This window comes from Microtus ochrogaster, chromosome 18, assembly GCF_000317375.1.
Source record: "Microtus ochrogaster isolate Prairie Vole_2 chromosome 18, MicOch1.0, whole genome shotgun sequence".
NCBI lineage: Eukaryota > Metazoa > Chordata > Mammalia > Rodentia > Cricetidae > Microtus > Microtus ochrogaster.
In genome coordinates this window covers 11,218,546-11,237,899 of record NC_022020.1, presented here as the reverse complement: position 1 = coordinate 11,237,899, position 19,354 = coordinate 11,218,546, and the positions used below count along the sequence as shown (strand labels likewise).

At 44.5% G+C, this 19,354-nt stretch overlaps 1 protein-coding gene across 1 annotated transcript in view; it reads right to left on the bottom strand.

Moving 5' to 3' along the window:
* Dsg2 (desmoglein 2) overlaps positions 1-19,354 on the bottom strand; it is a 47,313-nt gene that overhangs the window by 22,693 nt on the left and 5,266 nt on the right. The window contains exons 2-6 of the mRNA XM_013349376.2: positions 8,106-8,141; positions 6,325-6,459; positions 1,993-2,154; positions 1,717-1,861; positions 405-571 (exon numbers count right to left, since the gene is read on the bottom strand). Coding sequence (XP_013204830.1) covers positions 405-571; positions 1,717-1,861; positions 1,993-2,154; positions 6,325-6,459; positions 8,106-8,141 — 645 coding nt within the window. The remainder of the gene's footprint in view (positions 1-404; positions 572-1,716; positions 1,862-1,992; positions 2,155-6,324; positions 6,460-8,105; positions 8,142-19,354) is intronic.

The window sequence follows — 19,354 nt, the reverse complement described above, 5'->3', positions numbered from 1 at the left end:
TAGCCTTGAACTTGAGCAAGGCAGAGCTCCCTATGTAGCCTAGACTTGAACTTTTTCTGTCTCTGCCTTCTGAAGAGATAGGAGTGCAGAAGTGCTCACGGTTTGAGCCATGTGGTGAGATTTTATAGCCTTCATGCTAAGTTTTCCAATCTGTTGCTTATTTCACCCATTTCAGCATGAACACGACACACCTCGGTTTGGCCTGGTCACATTCCAAGAGCACAATAGCCACACAAGGCTACCGATTACCATGTCGGGCAGCGCATTCCCACACGATGATCCTTTCCACACGTTATTCCACAGGCGAGGAATGCAGGACAAGTGAAAATTAGAAAAATAAAGAGTGGGAAGACTAAAACAGAAGAGAGTGTAAAAAAAAAGGATAGTATATAACATTAACTTACCTCTCTGTCCAAAGTAAAACTGGTTGTATAAATCTCGCCTGTGTCTTTTTTGAGGTAGAACACGGGAGTGTTGGCAGGCTCCTGAGAGACAATTCTGTAGGCGATTTCGGCATTGCGGGTAGTGGGGTCATCCGCATCCGTGGCTATGACTTTCATCACGAGTGTATCTGGCGTGAGGAATAAAGGTGTTGAAGTAAGGGTGCTTACAAATCTTCTTGGTCTTTCCTTACAGGGATCTATGGTTCTTATCAGAATGAGACTATACCACTATCGGAAATTTAGCTGGATGGGGACAGAGAGATGGCTCAGGGCTGAAGGCATTTGTTGTCAAGCCTGACAAACTGAGATAGATACTTGGGGTCACAAGATGGGAGGAGAGAACTGACCCTCACAGGCTGTTCTCTCACGCCAAGCATTTGTCACATGAATACACACAGAATACTAGGAAAATTTTGAAAAATTGCTATATGAGGGCCACACATTTTAATCTTATAGCCAAGACTACTTCTTATTATCCAAGATCCTGGATGCTTATTCAGATGCAAGCAAAATAGGATTAGTATAACTGTTCTTTTTATTATGACCAAAGAGAGCGCTCTCCTTCAGGTCTTAGGGAGAGCACTGCACTGAACAATATCATCAGCAGGTCTAATAGTGAAATAATACAAGTCAGAGGTCAATGACACCCCACATAGCCCCAAGCCAGGAGGCTGCTCATTTTTGCTCACAAAGTTTGACTAAAACACAACCCTGCCCATTTTACAGTGTCTATAGCTGACTTCCCCTTACAGGCACGGGTTTGAACTGTTGCTGTGGAGACCTTACCTGCTACATTAATCTAATCTATCATCTTTTTCAGAAAGGTCATGATTCTTAAGGTTCTTTAAATTTAAAATAACAAGAGGTCCAAACCTGGAGTGATGGATTTATTATCATCCTTCCTGAGTAATACTCAACTTTTACTAAAAGATAGGATTTTATGTTTTTATATATGGGGGATAAATAACCTTGGTTTTACATTTCAACAACAAAAACCAACCAACCAAACAAACAAAAAGAAAGGAAACATATTTGGGTTTTGGGTCTGGAGAGATGGCTTAGTGGGTAAGAGCACTGGCTGCTCTTGCAGAGAACTCAGGTTCAGTTCTTAGCACCCACATCATGTGGTTTACCACTGCCTGTAACTCCAGTTCCAGAGGAACTGGCACCCCCTTCTGGCCTCCCAGAGGCACCTGCCCACAGGTGATGCACATACAGTCAAGCCCTCACACGCAAACACACAGAATTAAAAGAAAAGAAGCAATGTCCTTACGGGCAGCACTCAGTTCTTCAATAGACCCAACAAAGACATCCTGTTGGAACACTGGCTCATTGTCATTGATGTCAAGAACTTTGATGCGTAGCTCTAAGGGCTTCTCCAGGTTGTTTCCTCTGGAGTCCAGGGCATAACCTGTCAGCTGAATTGTGACAGGAACAACAACAGATTTAAGCTAAACTTAATCTATTGCTATGGTATAAACATAAAAAAATCATAAACACATTAATAAAAAGAAGAGCTACAAATAAAAGTAAAATTGCTCCCTCTTACCAGAAAATATGGTGTTTCTTCTCGGTCAAGAATGCTGGTAACGTTTAGGTTTCCTGTGTTTTTATCGAAGACAAATATACCAAAAGGTGGCTCTGTAATTCCCTTCCCAGTGTATTTGTAGGTGATTTTTATTCCTTTTTCTTCTGCAAGGTCAGAATGTATCTAATGCAAAAAGAACAGGGAATGTCTCAAGTTAAAACCTTTATAAGACATTTTAACAACAATGTCCTGTTGAAGGTGCCATGGTATGGACAGGAGGCAGGTGGCCCAAGACATGTAGTGGTCCCGTGGAGCCATGGTCTAATCCCCTCTCAGCACACTGGCTAGTGGCCTGGCCTCCCTGGGTTTCAGTTTCCTATCTGTGAAATGGAAACCAGGATAAAGCTCACCGTTTACGACTGTCGTGGAATTAAGATATGGTTGGAGCACATCTTGGAGGGAAGCAGGTTTTTTCATCTTTCTTTGGTGTACTGTGATAGAAACCAGTGACTTATGCATGCCGGCAGAGAGCTCTTACTGAGCTACACTTACTGGAAGTAGGTTTTATGAGATAGGATTTCATATAGCCCAGGCTAGCCTCCAGCTTGCTTGTAGCTGTGTAGATGACTTTGAACTCCTGATCCTCCTGCATTTATCTCCCCAGAGATGGGGTTATAAGCACGTGCCACTAAGCCTGACTCAGGGAGAGTATATTTTAAATTTGGTACAGACAGGCAGAACACTGCAGAATAAAAATCACTTTCATAAATCCACCCATTTGCCTGGAAGGTATGAAGAGAGCATCTTCCCAGACAGGGGTAAATATAGCTAAGTACTTCCTCTGTTTGGAATAAACACGTGGGCAGATCAATACTGTTTCTAGCCTGCTGGGTGCCCTCCAGCCTCTTTGTTCCCACAAGCGGTCTTATTCCTACCTACGTTTCATAGTCCTGTTTCCCTGTGCTCCTCCCCCTAGGCTTCTCCGTGTCTGTAGTTGTCATCACACATCACTGAAGACATAGATCCCTACCGGCCCAACCAGCTCTCTGGACTGAAACCTTAGGATTAATGACACATTCTTCCCACGGTTTCCCAAATACCCTGGGGTGGGGCTGTGGGGAGAATTGCTTTTAGGTGGGGAGTTTGGAAAGTATGGAGAATTTCCTGAGATATTTTGCCTTCCATATAAAGTATTTTAAGATGAATTTTATTTTTAATTACGCATAGTTATGTAGCGAGATGGGGGTGGGCGAGTTTGTGGATGTGAATGCAGAGGCCTGCAGAGGCCAGAGGGCGGCAGCACATCTCCTGGCGCTGTAGTTACGGTGGCCAGGTCGTTGTGAGGCACAGGAGGTGCTGGGAACTGAACTCAAGCGAGTGCTCTTCCTACTGAGCCATCTCTCCAGCCCCTTGCTTTTTGTGAAAATTTTACTTAAAACAACTGGGTAATTAAAATAAATAAGGACAGAAAACACTTGTTAGACTCATAAGAGTCAGTTTTATGGAAACCTATTGACAGACAGTATGAAGGTCTTAGATACAAAAAACAGCAACAAAACCAAAAGCAAGCAAAGTCCCACACTCAGCTGCTTGCTGTACACACGCGGCTTTGTTAAGCCACAGAGGAAGTCTCGACTTGAGAAGGCTTTTATAAAACAATTCGGTGGGGCTGGAGAGATGGCTCAGTGGTAAAGAACACGGACTTTTCTCGTAGAGGACCCAGGTTGGGGTCCCAGTATCCACATGGTGGCTTACAACTGTCTGTAACTCCTGTTTCGGGGGATCCAACACCTTCTCCTAGCTTCTGTGGGCACGGCACCCACACATTCATGTGGAAAACACACATAAAATAAAAACAAAATGGTCATGTTTAAAAAAACAAATAAAAGTAAATACAACATGGTACTGGAAAAAGGAAACTGTTGTCTTTGGTTCTATAACTGTATTTCTCTTATAGAAACCCTTTACAGATAAGATCGGAAAGTTGAAGATCAAACTCAGATGCAGGCGAGCATGCATTTATGTGGAAGCTACTGAGCACCCACGTCGTAAGCAGGGCACAGACTACGTCCTTGGGAGCTTCTGTGCTAATGAGGGGGGTGGGTAACTAGCAAGCAGAGCCTGGCCAATGTCTAGCACAAATATGCTGTGAACCAAACTCATACAGGTAAGAGCACAGACAGAAAAGAGAGGGAGGTGGAGAGGAGGCGACACTCGATCAGGGATGTGATGATGCTATGTATTAAAAATCCCCCGGGGAACCGACTCCGGCAAGAGAGAACAGCAAGGACCCAGGATAGAGGCTGGAGCAAACAGTGGCCAGATCAGCACATGAGCCTCCACAGACTGGGCAGGGGGCATTTTCCTCTCTGCCCTTCCCTTAGCTGATTTCAGGCCTCAGTAATGGTGGGCATGCTTTGGTTTGTCTTCAGAAGTTTGCTCTTGTTAATTCCAGACAACAGGTGTTATGTGGGTGAGGATTTGGCAAGAGTGAAATCAGGAAGACCAGGTGTGAGGTGGAGGGGACAGGGACCCTGGCAGGGGGGCTGAGGAGGAGGAGGAGACAGGGACCCTGGCAGGGGGGCTGAGGAGGAGGAGGAGACAGGGACCCTGGCAGGGGGGCTGAGGAGAAGGAGGAGACAGGAACCCTGGCAGTGGGGCTGAGGAGGAGGAGGAGACAGGAACCCTGGCAGGGGGGCTGAGGAGAAGGTGGAGGGGACAGGGACCCTGGCAATGGGGCTGAGAAATGGATGGTTTGTGTTGTGTTTTGAGGGTAAAATTGATAGAAACGGCTAGATTTCCAACTTGAGACCTAGGTAGGGGCCTCTAACTTTCCATCGTGAGTAGGAGTGGGGTCTAGGTGCCACCCTTCCTGAGGAGGCAGGACTGTTCACGGTTGCTGGAGGAGATGGTGTCATTTCTAATGGTGTAGTCACTCTGGACAATGTAGGAAGACAGAGACAGAAGGGGAGCGGAGGGCAGCAGGCTGTGAAGTGCCAAACTGCGGGTAAAGGAGGTTCAGCAAGATGGCTTGCTGGGTAAAGGCGCTTTGCTGTCAAGCCTGATGACTTGCCTTCAGTGCCCGGAACACACATGGCAGAGGGAGAGAACAGACTCTTAGAAGTTGTCCTCGGACCTTACATGATTGTGGAGCTTCTCCACTAATCCAGTGTGAAAATAATGAATAAATACAGTTAAAAGAAAACAAAACAAAAACCGAGGCAGAATTACAGTGTTATTCACAGACATGGGAAGAATATAAGAACAGCGTTAAGGAGCCTCAGGAGGGGTGTGTATCCAGGTTTGTACGGCTAACTCAACTTTGGTATTTAGTAGGCAACACTAGGACTGCCATAACCTTTGTTTGAAAGCTTTTGAGAGTTGTCAATCATGGATTGCAGAAGACAGGCATACACGGCTGTCCCAAGCCAAGAAGGACACATGTTAGTCACTCTTCCTCTCAGATCTCAGTTCCTGCAGCTGCTGCTTGTAATGACATTATCCTTCTATGAATATTGTGAGGTTGTGTATTAGACTAAGGGTGACCCAATGTCAGATTCCCCAGGTTGTGGCTGAATCAAATCCTAAAAGCATGTATTTCAATGTTATTGATGCTGCTTTGTCTTCATTTTTCTGTTAAAAGGCAAGTTCTGGTCATTTTTAAACACATCTGGTAAGCACAGCACCTAATTTCCTTATGTCAGAAAGTGGACAGAGTAATTTCCATTCACCACAGTCTTATTAACCACACACACACACTCACACACACTTACATGCACACATATACACTGACATATATACATTGGCACATGTAGGCACTCACACACACACTCACACGCACTTGCACATGCACAGACACTTACACACACACTCACACATGCAGACACTCACACACAAACTTGCACATGCACAGACACTCTCACACACACACTTGCACATGCAGACACTCAAATATACATTCACACTTGCACAGGCAGATACACACACACTCACATGCACAGACACTTACATACTCACACGTGCAGACACTCACATGTACACACACACTTGCACATGCACAGACACTCTCACACACACACTTGCACATGCAGATACTCACACACTCACATGCACACACACACACACACTTGCACATGCAGACACTCACACATGCACACACACACACTTGCACAGACACTCTCACACACACACTTGCACATGCAGATACTCACACACTCACATGCACACACACACACCTGCACAGACACTTACACACACACTCACACATGCAGACACTCACACACAAACTTGCACATGCACACACACTCACACATGCATACCCTCCCCACAGCCATATTCCTCTGTGGCTGGTACCTTGGCAATTGGGTTTTTTCTGGAAAGGTCCTCTCCCTCCCGGAGAGCCACAGGAGCCGTGATCCACGCCCGCTTCTGCCGCACCAGGTGACTGTGCTTAGGGACCAGTTTGTCTTCTTTACTGGTGCTGAAAACCTGTTAACAAGGTTACCCTTCAATTATTACATCCCCAAAGCTGTAGTGAGACATTCTGCCTTAAAATTAAATATAGTGCACATTTTAATGTTTTAGTTAAAATAAACCTATTTGATTAAAAAACAAAATAGTGCAAAACTTGAGATATGCTTTGCATTTTTTAACAAGCTGCACTTACGTAGAGGAAATGTATACATTCTAACAAACTCTACAGTCACATGAGAGGGCCTCTAAGGTGTTAAAGTGGCAGGGTTTGCTTTCCATAGTAAGAAGAGGTTCCCAAGGCAATGTCCACAGAAGCCCAACAACCAAGCTAGTCCCTTACAGATTAGAAAGAATACTTTGTCAAGGGCTTTCTTTCCGACTGACAACTGAGTTTAACTTTCTGTGATGACTTTTGGGTTGAAAACACATGACTCTGTGTTTTAGGACTTTCTCCTCAGACATGGGCTGATACAAATTTGACCCCAGCAGGCATGGTTGTGCACGTGTAATCCTAGCACCTGAGAAGTATAGGCAGGATTCTAAGTTTGAGGCTAGCCTAGGCTATGGGCCTAGCCCAGCTCTACCAATTAGTAAATAATTAAGTTTGCCCTTTTCTTATTTTTAAAACTTGACATGGGAAAATTATTTAGAGTATTTTCAATTAGGTTTTATAGAGATTGCATACATATTTTAAACATTTATTTATGCGCATGTGTGTGTGTGTGTGTGTGTGTGTGTGTGTGTGTGTGTGTGTGTCCCGGGGGTGTGCATGGAGGTCTGGGGACCGCTTTAGTAGTCATTTCTCTCCTTCCTCCATGTTCTTGGAAACCGAACTCAGGTCCTAAGGCTTGACCGCAGGCGACCTTACCTGCTGGGCCATCTTGTTGACCTGTAAATATTTTTTATCCAAGGAAAATTTCACTGCAGCTGACTTAGTGTCTTAAGATCAGAGTAATTCCGCACCAGGTTCATCTCATCTATCCATTTTGTTATTCTAAATAACCATGTGTTTTATTTCGCAATGTTTACACTGCCACTCATTTTCCTTTGTTTGTATTTGAAACTTTTTTCTTAATAAAATGTGAATTACAGCTTGAAATATTTTTCAATAAAAACCTTCATGCAATATATTTTGATCATGTTTTCCTCTCCCTTCTCTCCTCCCAGATCTTCCCAACCCAACTTCATGTTCTCTCTCTAAGAGCAGGTGAGGACATTAAAGTTTACAATATAAAACTGTAGAAATCCCATTCTTTACTCATTCCATGTTAATGTCTCAAGGAAAATCTGCCATGATCTCCCTGGCCACACAGTTTACAGCCATGGGTAAAGGACTTTCACTCTGTAGACCAGGCTGGCCTTTCATCTCACTATGTAGATCAGGCTGGCCTCCAGTTGGATGGAAAGACCCATCTGCCTCTGCCTCATGAGTGCTAGGACCATAAACGTGTGCTCCTCTATGCCTGGCAAGGTCTTTTTTTTTTTTTTTTTTTTGTAGGCTGAGTATTCTTTGATGTGGTTTCATCTGTGTTTGTCTGAGTGAGATGGTCCAGGTCAAAGCAGCGTAAATCTCTAATCTAGTAAGGCATAGCCAACTTGTTCACCAGAAAAACCAAGGCACTGGGTCCCCAAAATGAGATTAATCTCCCATAGTTCCTCACCTCGAAGTGAAGTCCATTTCCAAAATCCAAGCAGACCTGTAAAATAAAATTACAGACATGAAAAATATGACTAACTATCATTAACATCATTTGGAAAAAGAAACAAATTATAATGTTCTCCCTTACAAAAAAAAAACAGACTTAGAGAGCGGAATTTCTTTTTTCCTTGGTCCACAGAGTCTCCTTCAGAGAAGACACACACACACACATCCCTATATAGTATATACACCATATAGACATATATATTATGCATACACATATGTGTATGTATTTATATGTCCATGTATATGCACGTATGGGAAGGTATACATGTGCCACAGGGTGCATGCTGAGATCAGAGAATAATCTAAGAGGCTCCATCTTCCCAGACTCTGGGGGTTGATTTCAGGTCCTCAGGATTGGCAGCAAGTGCCTTTACTTGTTGAGCCATCTTGCTGGCCCTGAGAACAACTAGCTTCTCTCCCTCCTCTCTCTCCCTCTCTCCCTCTCCCTCTCCTTCTCTCTCTCCCTCTCCCTCTCTCTCTCTCTCTCTTTCTCTCTCTCTCTCTTTATTTCAGTGAACAAAATAGGTCTGGGAATGTGGCTCAAGGGTAAAGGCGTCAGCTGTGCCAGCCTGACTGCCCAGCTCTGCAGTGGCACACATCTGTAATGCCAGCTACAACTCCTACAGAGGCAAGGAGGATCATCCAGAACCTGGGTGCTGGTCTGTCACGGCAGAAGCAGAAACCACCTCAGTGAGGGGAGAATTAACTCTCAAAAGTTGTCTTCTTATACTCACATGCATAAATAAACAAAAATTAAAAACAAAAAAAATTATTTGCTTCACGAAGCCTCAGACCATCTCAACTGTTTTCTCCTCACCCTATGGTTTTTATCTCATGCGTTCTGGGGCATGCTTACTTTTCCTCAGGGCTGTGGGTCAGCGATGAGTCTCCCAGGGGATCCCCAACACTCCCATGGCTGCACGCACATGTACACCCCTGTGTGCCCTGCAATCTGACCTCTAGTTCATCTTCAGCTCCCCTTTACTCGGTCCTTTGCAGGCACCGTTACAATGTGGCTGTCACCACAACACAGAGCAGGGTATAGTGCGGCCAGTCTTCGTCTCCCTGCCCCCTAGCTCCCTTCCTACTTCTGATTTTGGCGCAATTTCTTCACAGTCCGTCAGTCTTCTGTTGGCCTCATTTTCCTCTTGAGCTTCATCCAATGAGCACTGCCTCTCACATTTATATGAAAATGAAAACATTTGGCGTCAGAAATTTAGTTGCTCAGTGGTCACAACAGCCCCAGTAGCTACTGTTAGCACAGTACAGAATGAGGTCATTTTAATCACTGGAGACCAGCCAGCTGTCCTCACAATGTCACCAATGGCAGCCAGGGAGACTTGTTTCCTTAACCCTCTGCTATTCGTGCCTCTCATTCTCTCCAACTCTGGTAAGCCATTACTGTTCTAGCTTCTCTCTGCTCTGGCCATACTGCTAGACGAGCTTATGGTGTATAGACCTTTAATGGCCCATCCTTTGCTTCTCCGTGGAAGTGGGGACTCTTTCTATGCGACCTCACTTTCATTTGCTCGGAGTGGCTCAGCTGCTGGACACCTGCTGCTAGGAAGTCCCTCTATTAGCACTGTTCCCATCTGCAAAAGCACTCCAGTTAGACTGCAAATTACAGCCGCCGCTGTGGTCTCGTCCCCGCTGTGCTCTCGTCCCCGCTCGCTGTATTAACCACTGGCATCTCAAACTTCAAAACCAGGGAGTCACACTGACTTCCGGACGGACACACTGTTCAGTGAGGCCACGTGCAATCTGAGAGCACACACCTTCAGTCACCCCCTCCTCGTCCCCAGGCGGAGAGACGACCCGAGGACTTGCCACATTTAGCCACCAACTGTATACTTTCCTTTCAACTCAGCTCGCTCACATTCGCCATTTCAGGAATCGCGGCCATTTGGCTAAGCGTCCACCATTTTCTGAGGCTAATTAAACGTGTTTGTTCTGTCTGCAATGGCTAACCAAACCCATCTGGGACTTTCTTATCCCAGAAGACTTGCCTTTGCTTCTGCTAACACTGAATTCTTAGGCTTGAACCCTTCTACGTCTGAACTAGGAATAGCTTGCCTCCATCGCCTTTGCTTTTCCACTGTGTGTATGAAGTAACTGTAATGTGTCTTCAGCTTGGATTTCTGCAGCCATGATTGCCTTTCTCCATGTGTCTTAGGAAACACAGATCCACGAAGCCCATGCAAAGTGGGAATCAAGGCTTTCTCTGAAAATGTGCGCTCTGGGACAGCCTTCATACTCACGTGGTTTCCTGTGGAGCCCGTGCTTTGTGTTGACACTTAACCCTCTCTTTCCTTGCTTCATCTAAAAGGCTCTAAGGCGAGCCTCCGGGCAGAGAGGCGCCAGGGAGGTGTCTGCCAAAGTCTCCAGCATTTGAACAACTGGTCCCTGGCTGGTGGCTGGTGGGCAGGATTAGGAGGTGTGGCCTTGGTGGAAGTGTATTGCTGTAGGGCAGGGTTTGGGGTTTCAAAAGACACGTGCCATTTTGAGTTAGCTCTCTGAGGTTTGAGATAAAAGCTATGAGTTGTTGCTCTAGTCACCTGCCACCTGCCCCCACTCTGCCATCTAGCCCCAAGGGATTTCCTTCTGTAAGTTGCCTTGGTCATGATGTCTTTGCATATAGAAAATTAACTAATACAGCAGCCTTAGTCAATTACCCACCTTCTATGTTATAGCCAGATATAAATTACTTTATCTAGTGAGCAGTGGCTAGAAATGTCTAACTGAGGTGTGCTCCCCAAACTTTTCTATTTTCAATGACATGGTGGCTATGTTGAGGTAGGTTATGACTTCGTATGCCATTAAAAATAGGAAACATTTTTGTCCTTCCTTCCTTCCTTCCTTCCTTCCTTCCTTTCTTTCTTTCTTTCTTTCTTTCTTTCTTTCTTTCTTTCTTTCTTTCATTTTAGTGTGTGTGTGGGGGGAGCATGTGTGTTAGGGGGGTGTGCCTGGAGGCCAGAAGAAAATGTCAGAGTCCCTTGGAGTTGGAGTTACAGGTGGTGCTGGGAACGGAACTCAGGTTCTCTGCAGGAGCAGCAAGGACTCTTAACCTGTTGAGTCATGTCTTCAGTTTCCCATTTCATTCTTGTCTAAAATCTTACTGGCCCTAGCAAAAAAGTACACTCATGTGTTACTTTAGTATTATCATTGTAACCAAATAGCATTTTCCTCGATAAAAGGAAGTGATTTATTACTGTCTACTAAAAAGTAAACCGATCATGTGAGAATCTTCAGTGATTTATTGAGACCGGTTTCCTAGGTGTTTGCTTAGAAACACAGATTAGAAGGTAGCAAAGACATTCCTCAAGTATGGGAACAGGCATCTCATGGGAGAGCAGTCATGACTCATTTCCTCCTAGGGAACTTGATGACAGGTAAATGTCACGTGCAACGCCTGGATGAGAAAAGTAAGCTTCTGTGTACTTAGCTCAAACAATTTTTTTTTAATTAAACACTTTTTATTGAGTACTGTCATATTTGAGCCAGTCCATCGTTAGGGGGATTTCATAGGGATAAAACAGAGAAGGCTTCATTTCTCATAGATCTTATATTCTAGTTGGAAAAGGGGGTAATGAGTAACAAACAGTAATACATAAGGAATAAACTGTAATGATAGGAGTAGATGTGGGGTTAAGAATGGCTGTATAGGTTCGAGGAGGGCACGGATTAGTGTGGAATCCACAAGTCCTGTTGATCAAACAATGTTTTTAGATGAACCAGAGAAATCCTTCAAAAGCTCCCTCATGCCACAAAAGCTTAAATGTGTCTACTGTTAGATCCGGTGCCTCACATAAAACTTGGCCTTCCTGATAACAGGCAATAACTGAAACCAACCAGTTAAAACAAAACTTTAGTAGTAAGGAAGGCCAAATAGCACTGAAAAATGTGCAGCAGCTTTAGAAAGGGCTTCCTGCTCTGAGGCTTCTCTGACAAACACCAGCAGTGCACTCTGGAGGACTGGGTGTTGCTGGCTGACAGCTCCGTCTGGCTGACAAGCCCTGTGAAATCTTCCTCCACAGCAGGTGACCTTGAACTTCCTTCTGTGGACCTGTGGTTCCATGGTGGGGTGACCCTCAAGCTTCAATATCTCAAACTAGTATCTTCTACTGAATATAGAGGTGCAGGAAGTAATTTCAAATTCTGTTTCAACTTGAAGGCACGGCGGTAGTGTGATATTTCCATGCTAGCAGGGATGTCTGAGAGGGCGAACAGTGCTCAGGTTTGGGTTCTGTACGGGGTTGGCTTAGCATGGCTGGTTGTTCTTTAAATTCAGACCCTCTCTGCATTGGTTAATGTTGTCAACTTGACAGGATCTATCACCACTTCAGAGACAAATCTCTGGGGACGTCTATGAGTTTCTGGTGATCAGGGATAATCTACCCTCATTTGAATGGCAGCATCATATGGTGGGGTCCCAGACTGAATAACAGGAGAATGGTAGTGAGCGCCAGTGTTCATCTCTCTGCCAGCAAATGCAATGAGGCCACCAGCGGCCTCAGGCTCCTGCCCAACAGGACTTCCCTGCTGTGATGGCTGTACTCTCAACCGGAGAGTCAGAGTAAACCCTAAGTTACAGTGTGTGTGTGTGTGTGTGTGTGTGTGTGTGTGTGTGTCTGTGTGTGTGTTAGCAACGGCAAGAGAAACTCCTATTAACTTTCAAGACCATTCTAGAACACTTTCACCCACCTGTCTAACCATGAAGAATATTCCAAAATTCTTTGTTTCCCTTTTGAGCTATATAGAAGGCATTAGACTAAGGATGCTTGGTTCTGCTCAAGTCCATTCATAAAATGAGTTCAACTTTGGATGAAAAAAGTAAACAAGATAAGATAAACTGAGGGTACTGAAGGCCACTTGTTTATTACTTCATGTCTGTATCAGCAGAGCTGGAGATCTGGCCCTGGGTAGCTTCGAAGGTTTTGACAGGGCTTCTGCGGCCATAGGACCTTACAAGGCTGACAGAGGTCGGGACTTGGTGCTGCCAAGAGTGACATGATTTAGTAGCACTCTTCTGATAAATCTGATGTGGACCAGATTTATTCTGAAATTTAAAAGACCAGCCTTTCTTCTTATTTTTTTTATGAAGTGGGGTTAGTTTTTGTAGTTCTCATTTTATAGGTAAATGTTAAAACTTAGTTAAAAAAAACCCCAACTTTGGGGACAGTGGTGTGGGAGTGGGTAAAGGCATTTGCTGCATGAGCCTGCTGATTGGACTCAATCCCTGGGACCCATGTAAAGGTGGAAGGAGAGAACCCACTCCATAAAACTGTTTGCTGACTCCTACGTGTGCCATTGCTTGTGTCCTCCCCCTAATAATAATCACAATAAATAAATAAAAATCCCATTAGGTAGAATGGAGCACTCCTTTCATTCCAGAGCTCTGGAGGCTAAGGCAGGTGGATGGATCTCTGTGCCTGACACCACAGCTTCGTCTACATAGTGAGTTCCAGGCCAGCCAAGGACATACAGTGAGACCCTGTGTCAGTAAGTCAGTCAGTAAATAAATGAACTCATAAACGAATAAATAATCCAATTTAAACCTTCCACTTGTGAATGAGCCAGACAGCGTCCCTCAACAGTCGGTGTAAGGGTGTAACTGTTGTATTTCTCAGATGCTAACTTTGAAAACTCTTCAACAGCAGAGGAAAGAGGACTCTGAACTCTATTTTCTAATTTATGAGCTCTGCATTTGGACCTGATGAATACTTACCAGGTGACTAGCAAAGTGTATGATTGCCATAATCTCCTGTCTGCTCTTCAGACACCAGGCTAATCTCGATGTAATGACTATGACTTCAGATGAGTCACCTATTGAAGTTGGCTCCAACAGGAAGGCATCTACTCAGTGCCATTTTACTGACTCAGAATTCTGAAACACGAATTGAGCCATACTGTGCTACCCCATTCTATTCTGTAAGGAATTTTTATATCCAGTGAAGTTCTGTGTCATTATGGTTAGTTCCTAGACAAACTGACAGAAACCTCAAAAAAGTCAAAATAAATTTTCATTCATTGTGGATTCCTAAATTCTTCTCTAAAGACACCCCAATGATTAGCAAAAGTAAGCTTTTCTAATGTTTAATGTTTTCTACTCCCATTTTCACCATACAGAGAGGTGAAGTGTTTTTCACACTTGGGTGGCATCCTGATTACAATGAAGACGGCTCCGCCCACCCTGGACACTTCCTGTTCATAATCTGGGCTTGGTCCCGGGCATGCATTTCTCTTCACTTTCCAGGTAACACTGTTGCTTCATGGCCTTGAAGGCCAGTTTTAAAAACCACTGCCTAAAAAATCACAGGCTAGCAAGGAGAAAAGATAACAGCCTGAGCCGGGGCAATTTATAAACCAGATAATGAACGCTTTGATGCCTAGAGCTGTGTACAGACATGACTTCTAAATGGTGAAATTCAAGACAAGAAGACTTCATCTTGTAAGGGCCAGTTATGTGCCGTAGGGTTGCTTTAGAACGTGCGTGCGCGTGTGCCTGTGTGTGTGCGCGTGTGCGTGTGTATGTGTGTGTGCGCACGTGCGTGTGTATGTGTGTGCGTGTGTGTGCGCGCGTATGTGTGTGCGCGTGTGCGCGTGCGTGCGTGTGTGTGATATATGTGCCGTAGGATTGCTTTAGAACGTGCGTGTGTGTGTGTATGTGTGTGTGCGTGTGTGTATGCGTGTGTGTGTGCGCGCGCGTGCGTGTGCGCATGCGCGCGTGTGTATGTGTGTGCGCGTGTGTGATATGTGTGCCAGTGCCCATGGAGGCCAGAAGGTCCCCAACAGTTGAGAGTTGTCCCATGTGGAAACCTAACTGATCCCCTTTAGGAAGAGTAAACGCTCTCAACTGCTGAGCCATCTCTTCAGTCCCAAGATCACTTTCAAAGGTGTTTTTTTTTTTCTGGTTTCTATCTCTCCTTCAAGTTTACAAGTTTCACCAATCCTGGACATTTGTCATTAAAAATATTACCATTTTATCGCCACATTTCTCTAACAGCCACAAATGCCTTTGTAATCAGGCAAAACAGAAGTTAAAGTGTGCAGTGTGCTCATTTTATTGGACAAATAAAAACTGTGGGAGGTTTCTCTCCATCTCTGTCTCTCTCTCTTGTTTTCTGTAGATAGTTATCTCTGAAAATTACTTTAAAAAAATAAAACTAGGGAAACTGGTCTTCCTCATCACTGAGGTTTAAGAATGCAGCCTTCTTCCTACCACTAGGTGGCACTGGTCTGCCAGGAAGGCCAACTCCAGGAACCACGGGAAACTGACCCAACAATTGTCTCCAGAAAAGTGGACTGGCATATGGACGGGCTTGGAGAGCTGCACGAACACGTTTGCAGGAGTCTAGCCATGGAATTAGGTACATTTTGCTTTACATTTCATCGAGGCTCCGTGCACTGGCGTGTGAGGGTGCTATACACACAGCAAGCTCTCTTGCCCAAGCTCCTCTTCCCCACTATAAGCTTCATAATCAGAGGAGAGTGTGAGTGCACCCAGAAGACTGTTTTGCACAGGCACAATTTGTGAGTGTGAAGTGTGTGGGAGTCAAGTATTTCCTATTCAGTCTATCTAGGCACTCGATATTTATGCCCCCTCCCCCCAGTTAGTATGCAGAGTAACGGATCTCAGGTGACATTTTACGTGTACACGATTGCACTCTGGTCTACCTTCTTCCTCCACAGTCCCAACCCCTTGTTTGCCGTTCCCCTTCTCTCCAAACAGCCCTAACTTTTGCTTTTATGACATACATCCCATAATTGTTTCCCTTCCCATTTTGTTTAGGCTTCTTCATTCCTACACAGCAGAAAAAAAAAAAAACAAAAAACAAAAAAAAACCCCCGACATCTTGAAATTTACGGGCAAATGGAAGCATCTAGAAAACAGCATACTGAGGGAGGTAACTCAGACCCAGAAACACAATTATCACATGTACTCACGCATAAGTGGTTTTTAGACATAAAGCAAAGAAAACCAGCCTACAATTCACGATCCCAGAGAACCTAGACAACAATGAGGACCCTAAGAGAGACATACAAGGATCTAATCTGCATGGGAAGTGGAAAAAGACAAGAGCTCCCGAGAAAATCGGGAGCATGGGGACCACAGGAGAGGGCAGAAAAGGAGGTGGAAAAAAATATAGTTCAATAAAAACAATAAAAAAGGAAAACAAAACAAAACTTTTGTGCTCCACAAAAATATCATTTAAATGGAGATTCTACGTGTGGGAGGAAGCATGCCATTTTGTCTGAAGTTGGCCTATTTTGCTTAAGACAATGATCTCCAATTTTATTTGCAAATTCTTCAGTGAAATTCAAATTGCTTTGCTAGCTTCTCAAGCACAGGGAGAAACAAGCTCATTTTGAAGGATCGTTTCTGTGCCTAAGAAAATTAGTGAGTTTCCAGGCATATGCAACAAGGACACCATCTAATGACTCTAAGAGTTTTTAGTTAGGAGAGAATAAGCAAGTCATTATTCTTCCCAAGACGGAAGGGTCCACAGACCCCACGGAGGCCCGAGACTCCAGACCAGATAATCCTGACGTCTGTGTCTATGAGATTATTTCGGACATAATCATATCAACAGAAAGTTGTAAGTTGGGCATAGTAAGAGATGAACAACAACTGTAAAAATGATTTCAATCCTGTACAAAAGTAAAAGTTATTTAAATTGTATGCATTCTTTATACCTTGAGCTTTTTATTTAATAGTTTTCTACCATGATTGGCCAAGGCTAATTACAACTTCTGGGACTAAAAGCTGCTGAGGGAGACAGTCTTAACTGTGTGACAACCATCTGCAAACAAGGTTCTGTGGGAGGCAGAAGGTACTTCCTGCTGGCAGGGAGGAGGTGGCAATGGGCGTGGCTTTGGAGAGGGCACAGAATTGGTCTGTGTAGATAGAAGACAAATCAAAAGACAGAGATTTGAAGTCATGCAGAAGAAGTGCTGCCTCCAGCACCCACTGTAAGATGGTGGTGACAAGGCGAAATCAGACAAAAGTGTGAAGGACTTTCTCTGACCATGAGGAATGAGTCACGGCCAGTTTCGAATGGGGACTTTGCCCCTGGGCTTCTGAAGGATTCTCTGCTATTACAGTGTGAAGAAAAAGGCAGGTGACAGTTTGAAGATGAAAGGCATAAGCCAGGAGGAATGGAAGCAGTCCTAGAGTAATAAAAATGAGACAGGTGGGTGGGGGTTCATCCTTGGTAATGCCCTTGGTGTGGGGAAGGAGGCACAGGAGGACTAAGGCTTACAGGTGAGTATCTGGAAGGCTGAGTTTTCAGGATGCATTGGAGCTATGTTAAGCTAGGATGCTGAGGAAATTGATTAGGGAGAGACAAACAGTGGGGTGCCCAGGTCAGAGATACCCAGCCTGGCCACCACTAACCTCCCAGCCTTCTTACTCCTGTGATCCCACGGCCTGTACCCTCTCAGCTGCTGCCACCTACTCCGTCCCAGCTTCTAGTCCTATGCGGTGTCTTCTAGTGAGGCACCTATGACTGTCCTTACATCCTGTTTGTTCGGAAAAATTGGGTTACAGGCAGAACTCACTAAAGACAAAAAGCTACAATAAATCATTCCTTCTTTGGATTGCTTCTGTGGGCATGTTGCTCACAGCACCGTGAAGCTAAGTAATGTTCTCCCAGAACACCCACTCGGCAAGGAACTTTTCCGGCCTCTTCCCTAAGCTTGGAGGCTGAAGACCTACATCCTAGACACCCTTCAGCCTTACAGTCTGTGTTAAGGCAACATGTGATGTGGGATTTCCCTCTGTATGTTGTCAGTACGTTTTATTACCATCGGTTAATAAAGAAGCTGCTTTGGCCAATGGCTTAGCAGAATAAAGACAGGAGGGAAATCTGAACAGAGCTAGAGAGAGTCCTCTGTATGTTGTCAGTACGTTTTATTACCATCGGTTAATAAAGAAGCTGCTTTGGCCAATGGCTTAGCAGAATAAAGACAGGAGGGAAATCTGAACAGAGCTAGAGAGAGTAGGTGGAGTCAGGGAGATACCTTGTAGCTTTTGAAGGAGAAAGATGCCCAAAACTTTATCTGGTAAACCACAGCCTTAGTAGATACACAGATTAGTAAAAATGGGTTAATTTAAGATGTAGGAGGTAGCTAAGAATATGCCTAAGCTATTGCCCAAACAGTGTTATAATTAATATAGTTTTTGTGTGATTATCTGGGTCTGAGCAGTTGGGAATTGAACAAGCAGGCTCCACCTACAAAAGTGGACTCCTCTAGCTCCTCCAAAGAACAGGTCTTTGGGTTTGTGCTTAGTCCTCTCAACCTAGAATGCTCTCCCTCTTTCTGCCAGCACATCAATTTATAATATTTCATATTATAAATTTCAGATCAATTTCTCATATCTTGGCTGAAACAATCAGAGCTGGGCTGATTGCTCCTTCTGTCCTGTGCTAATCGCTGTTCTCTTCCCACCCAGGGGGAAGTTCGTCATTTCACTGTACCATTTACGAGACTGTAGGCATCACATGGGCAGGGAATGTCTGTCTTTGCTATAGACTTCTTGTGTCTAGCACACTGCCTGGCACTAAGAGGTTATACATAACTGGTTTCTTTTCTTACATGCATTTCTCATCTTACCATGACACCCTGGCACCCCAAATTCCTGCATATTAATTATCAAACCAATTATCAGTGGGTTTTGAAGCAAAGAAGCTAAATGTCGTAAGGGCATACTTCTGAAATGTTAGGATGAATTGAGCTGGGACGATGTCTTTCGTCATAGGCACATGGTTAAAGAGTGCTCCAAAGCAGCTGAGCTTCGTGGTAGCCCTGGGGAAGAAGTCGTGAGTGGGAGGCTTACACACAGCTGGCTCATTTCTACTTTTAAATTGGGAACTGGAGAAATGGCTCTGTGGTTAAGAACATTTGCTGCTCTTGCAGAGGACCTGGATTTGGGTCTCAGAGCACTGTATGGTGCCTCATAATTGTCTGTAATTCCAGACCCAGAGGACCCAACGCCCTCTTCCGGCCTCTGAGCTCTGTATGTATGTAGTGTACTTACACACATGAAGACACAGCGCTCACACAGAAAATAAATAAAACTCTAAAGACTCTAATTTGATAGAATTTGACCATTTTAAAAGGTATCAGGCCAGGGGCCAGCAAGATGCTTCAGCAGTGCAGGTGCTTGGTGCAAGACCAGCGTTCTGAGTTTGATTCTTGGAACAC